This window comes from Aptenodytes forsteri, unplaced genomic scaffold, assembly GCF_000699145.1.
Source record: "Aptenodytes forsteri isolate BGI_AS27 unplaced genomic scaffold, ASM69914v1 Scaffold173, whole genome shotgun sequence".
Taxonomy (NCBI): domain Eukaryota; kingdom Metazoa; phylum Chordata; class Aves; order Sphenisciformes; family Spheniscidae; genus Aptenodytes; species Aptenodytes forsteri.
In genome coordinates, this window is record NW_008794449.1 from 1,526,760 (window position 1) to 1,532,759 (window position 6,000).

The 6,000-nt window shown below is 46.0% G+C and overlaps 1 protein-coding gene across 2 annotated transcripts in view; it reads left to right on the forward strand.

The window, feature by feature from the left end:
* PRKCQ (protein kinase C theta) overlaps positions 1-6,000 on the forward strand; it is a 48,464-nt gene that overhangs the window by 25,553 nt on the left and 16,911 nt on the right. For both annotated transcript variants that reach the window (XM_009290415.2, XM_009290414.2), the window contains one exon: positions 4,777-4,868. In XM_009290415.2, coding sequence (XP_009288690.1) covers positions 4,777-4,868 — 92 coding nt within the window. The remainder of the gene's footprint in view (positions 1-4,776; positions 4,869-6,000) is intronic.

Below are 6,000 nucleotides of genomic sequence, written 5' to 3' on the forward strand. Positions count from 1 at the left end.
TTTGACTACTTTTTGTTTAGTTTTTGGTCTGGTGATTTTTTTAATCCCCAAATTTTCCCAGAAATTTTTTTCTAGACTTGAGAAAATTAGTCTCTTTCCAAGATCCCACCCAATACTGATAGGGAAAACCACTTTCTCTTGCAAGACAGGGCTGATAGTAACTCAGTTTACCGCTGACAAACATAGTTTACCGCTGTGAGTGATGTAATCTGCCTGCTCTGAGCTGTGAGGAAGGGTCCTGGGATCTCAGAACTCAAGTTAAAGGAGCTATTGCCAGCCATGTCTGCACCTTTATGTATACATATGTATTTTTATATATGTGTATAAATATATTCATATGCTTTGTACCAAGTAGATGGGCACACAAAGCTAAGCATCCCAAATGAGCAGTTTAACATGCCGTCAAAAATGCTGACAGTGCAAAGATTAGAACAAAAAATAAATCGTGAGATCAGGGACTGGACTGAATTATTTGACAGCTGTAAGAAATGCTGCCATCTCCAGAAGATAGACTGATATTACACAAGAGGGGGAAAAAAAGTCTTTAAACCAGAGAACAAAATTAAACCTGGGGTTGCTTTAACCTGTAACAAATGGGCTTTGCTCATCCCCACGTGGTGCAAATGGCAATGTTAATACCTCCTGTGGTCACCTACTAGCAAGGAGTGACCCTGCGTTAGCTGTTCCTCATGAGAGTAGACACGGTGAGGAGCGCGTGCATTGCTTGCTTTCCCACTGGATGGGATGCTGTGATGGGACTCACTGGGTGAGGTGGTGAAGAAGGACTGAGAGGCCTTTGGCTCCCATCTAGCCCATGAAATAAAATAGATCCGAAGCATGGATGAGCACCCAGGCTGGGCTGGGCTGAGCTGCATGAAAATGTGAGACAAGAATCAGCTGCAGGAATTGCATGGTGTCAAACCTTTCTCTTGGCAAGGGCCACCCTAATTCAACGGGCATGCGGTGGGGTTAGGTCACTTAGTATGCATTGTGGAGCCTTCTCCACATGGAGCCATTTGCTAGGGTAACTGCTTTAAATAAGGGTAAAGCCACACTGTCCTGCAGCATTAATTATTCCGATATTCATCCTCCTGGAAGCCCCGGGAAGAAGAATTTTTACTCTTCAGTAAATGGTGTTAAATTGTGTATTTGTATGTATGCAAGTGCTTTCAAATGCAAAGAAAACAAAATCTGAAAATCTCTGCAGAAAAGTGCTCTGGAGGGCTTCCAGCTGGTTTGAGTATTTTAAGAGCCTGTTATAGGATGTACCTTCAAAAAAGATCAATTTGAATGCTGTCTGCTTTATACTCATTGTTTATAAAGCTGAAAGCATCTCTGATAGTGACTATTCATCCTCACAGCAGTTGCATGCAGAACAGAAGCAGGTTGGTTTAACTCCATCCCTGCCATGTCCTGGAGAGGCAGAGGGAGCGGGTGGCTCTGCAGAGGGGAGCTCAGCTCAGCACAGGCACTGAGGGACTGACAGGGCAAGAAATTGAGTTCTTGCAGTAATCAAGTTCTTCAGCACCTGGCAGGATTGAGTCGACTAGGGAACCATGTTGGTTTGTGTGCAGAATGTACACCTGTATGTGTCTAACTGTGTGTTGTACATCATGTTGTACAGTTCTGTCTGCTGTAGGAGCAGCGCTTCGTCTTCCCACAGAGGGGTTTGTCACGTTCCCTCTGCTGTAATGGAGAAGGCCCCTGGAAGATGACCTAGAAGTAGGGAATGGCTGATATATGGATGTCCACAAGACAACTAGTGCCAACTATCCTGGGGCAGTGTCCATCGCTAGTGCAGGAAATGCCTTTACAGTCCTCCTTGAGCTCTGTGGTTGTAAAAGATGGCCCCAAACTCTGCCGAGAGACCAGACTTGTTCTGTTCTATTGTGCGAGTCTGGAACCATGACCAGAAGTTTGACTTGAGTGTTTGCTACCCAAGGGTGCTCTCACAGGGGGTCAGCAAGTCATCTATCTGCAAGGCAGACAGGTAGGGCGAAGGTGAGGGGCTCTTCCCAAGCCTCCTTCAGAGCTGTGTAGGCCTCATCGCTGAGGAACAGCGTTCCTGTTTGCTTAGCATCCCTGAGTTAGGACCGTTGTAGGGGATAAGGGCATGATAAAGTCATGCCATCCTAGCTGCCATGTCTTGAGAAGTACCCACTTAACCCACTCCCGCCTACTCCAGGTGCTGACAGACTTCAGACCCTGGCAGTAGCGGACAGGAGCCGTCAGATAACTTTCCCAGGATAAGAGGAAGTGTAGGTCAGAGCCTGTCTGCAAACATGTCCCCCATGCTGTTCTAACCCTTTAACTTCTAGCACACTGTTGAATTTTCGGTGGTTTCAGGCATGGGTTTTGCCATTTGCCATTTTTAACATGTTGTACTGCTCTGTAGATCTCAGGCTTAGGAAGCTGTCTCCAATAATTTGTTGCAGCTTGCACTGCTTGGTTACATCTTGCTACTCATAATGATGTACTTAGGGCTGATCTCAAGCAATTTTTCTCCATGCGCTGTTCCAGACAACTGACCTTACAAGAAGCGAGGGGAACTTCCAAGTCTCAGATCAGAAAACTCAGAGTGATGCTGTCTTTCTTTTGAACAGCGTTTATGTACCACTCTGTAGCACCTGGTAGACCATGAACTTCAGTATTAATCATCCCTAAGTCAAGTTTGTAGTCTACAGCTCCATAGCTTTAGATGGTTGAGGAACTGAGTTCATATAACGATCTTTGGATGCCAATTAATCTGAGAGGTTGTCCACCTTTTCTTTCCTCGGATGGCAGAAGGATGTTGCCAAAGTCCCCAGTTCCAAGTTAAGAGTCCCCAGTTCAGTTAAATAGGTGCATCAGATGGTGGCTCAAATCCATGAGCAAGCAGAGCACGACTGCTGAATAAACGTGGACTTCAAGTTATGCTTCAAGATGTGTGATAAGGTGTAGCCAAACTCAGTGGACTTTCCAGGGAAACCCAGGGGTTTTCTTCTTCTCAGTCCGCTGAAGCTGAGTCTGGCCCATTTGAAGACCCATGAGGTTTCTTCTGTCCCAGTGTGATACATGTGGCTGCTGGTCTGTTGTTAGCTAAACCTCATCACATCCCTGTGTACCTTCACAAAGAGCATCTGTTCAAGTGTTTCCCTGAACGGGCTCCTGAGCTCACATTGCTTCCAAGATTTATGCATTTCTGTACTAAATTGCCCATCTCCATTTGGCCTTCTTACTTGCTTAAACTGTCTTATGTGCACAGACCTCTATAGATGCAAGACCTTCAAACTGAAAACCTGCACCCATTTGGTTTATTGGCCAAATTTGTATTCTTTCCCTGGGAGGCCAGATCTGGCCCTGTGCTTGTTGGATGACAGGTGGGGGTTTCCAGCCAGACATCCATTTAAATAAGAGTACTGTAATTAAAAGGATCTGGCTAAAGAAATTGCACAAATTAGAGCAGACAGCTGTTATTTGAAAGGAACAAACACTGTTGTTTTTTTAAACAGCTAGATCTTGGCTCGCTGCCAGAGATGCTTACATCAGATCTTGTGGACAAAAATCCTCCTTTGACTGTTAGAAATATAAGTGAAGAGAACTCTATTTCCCCCCGAAAAAAATTGTGATGGGCAATACGCAATAAAGGGAAGATACTCATGAACTTTAACATAGCCTGGAGAAGACTAACTTCAGATGTGTACAGAACAGAGAGAGGCTTTTGAGAAAAAAAAAAAAATACTGCATCCATTTTATTTTATCCAGGCATTTATGCACAACAGCTGAGATTTCTGAAACAGAAGTTGAAACTGGGAGCGTAACTTATTGCACAGATACTCTTCTTCCAGAAAAAGGCACCCCTCCTGCTTCGTAGGTGCAATTCAATGTGGAAGGGATTAGTCTGAATCAGCCTGCAGCTTCTGTGGGGGCCTGGTGGTGAAGTTATGGCTCATGAAGCAGCAAGGGGATCAATGTGGTGTACATCAAGGATTGGAAAGGAAACCTTGATGATCTGTTCTGCTCTTTATTCAATACAGAGATTCGCCCCATCCTTCCTGTGTACCAGGAGGAGAGTTTTCCACTGCCCTGGTAGAATGGCTGATGGTTGCATGCAACTGGGGACAAGGACCGGATCTTTTTCCAGTCTCCTCTGACATGCAAGCACTCAATGGGCATCTAGAAATATGATTAATTCATGAATCTTCCCACTAGCAAGTTACGTCTTGCCTTATTTAATAGAGCAGCTCCCAGGCTTAAAATCAAGCGTGTGCTTAAAACAGGTTGCAGCATCTGGCCAGTGTCTCTGATACCTTGAAAAGGTCAGACCCATGTGCCTCCACAAAAGATGTGCAGGAATGCCGGTAACACCAGCTTGAGATGCCTCTTCTGGTCCCCAGCCCAGTGCATTATCCATCCAGTGAAGTGATAGCTTTCTGGGGGACCGGTGGAAGAGGCAGAAGTAAATCCATCTCTCCTTCCGTTATACAGGCACTGTAGAGTCACTCATCCCCTTCTAGTGAGCCTTGAGGTCTACTGGTAAAAATCAATGGCACCAGCTGGTTATTAAGTGGATTTGCAATGTTTGCTAATGCTGTTTATACAAACCAGAGCAGAGAGGGTGAGTACGGGCTTAGAGAACAAAGGAGAAGTGAGGAATCTGAAAAAGAAACTGCTTTCTTTCCAAAACCCTTGCTGTAATCTTTTCCTTCCTCTTTTTGAGTGCTTTCTGGGTGGGTTTTTTTTCAATTTTATCTCACTCTTCCCCGCCCCTTATTGTCATCTTGTCTCATTCTCTAGGAAAACCTCTTTTTTGTGATGGAATACCTCAACGGAGGAGACCTCATGTTCCATATCCAGAGTTGTCATAAGTTCGACCTTCCCAGAGCAACGTAAGATGTTATTATTACCTTTTGGCTTGCAGGTCACACACATGGTAGAAGCAAAGGCAGCAGCTGGAGACACCAAGGATCTTAATTTTATTCCCAGCTCTGCTACTGACCTGTAGAGGAAACCTTGGGCAAATCATTTGACCTCTCTGCACCTTACCCAGCTGCAAAGTGGGGATAATGCTTGTGCTGGAAGCAGAATCACTCTCTATCCCAGCTCTCTCCAAACTGAACAAAACAGACATGCAGGTCATCACCCTGATGATGGACTTGGAGCAAGTCACTTCCCCTCCCTGTCCTCTTTCCCCTCCCACAGAAGGCTTTTTAGAGGCCATCCACACAGCTGATTTCAGTCAGACGTGACCTCGCTTTGCATTCTTGGTCAACCAGGGAAGCTATTTCTGTCTGGAAGCGTTACAGATGCTGCTACACCCTCGTCAGCATTGCATCTGCCTGCAGGCTTATCCTTTAGCCTGCAAACCAGGGACCTCCTTCCAGCCTGTGATCTGGCTCCCATATTTTGCGCTAACCGCAGCATAGTCCCACAAACATTTGTTCAGAGCCGAGAGCTGAGCTGGATAGAAGCTGTCCCTTAGGCTGCCCTGCTTGCCGGATCAGTCCCCTTCCCAGGACTGCAGTCCCCCAAACAGAGAGGGGCTCCACAGGGACCATCCAATCCACCTGAGATCTTATGTCTGGAAGTACCTCCACTGTTTAGAAACATCCCCAAGCATGCCTAAGACCTTGTTTACATGGCCCATGGATGAGGGTCATTTTAAAGCAACCTACAGGTGTCTGCTGTGAATTACAGCAGCCCTGGGATTGCTCTTTGTTGTACTCATTGAGTTCTTGCTCAGCCCATGATTGGAGGCCCCAGTAATGACATCGTGGACCCAACCTCCGCTCCAGATTTACCACCATCAAAGAAATCCCACAGATGCATTTTCAGCCATCTGTGGAACCAAATATCTTGTTCTATACAACACTGGGTGGCCTGTAGCCAAGCTGCAGGACCTGCTTAAGCTGAGGTTCCCAGTCCAGTGATCAGAGGTGAAGCTGTTGTTTGTTAGAAGTAATAAGATTTTCCCTTTTTCTTTTTAAGGTTCAAGGGCGGGGGGCGGGGGGGGGGGGGGGG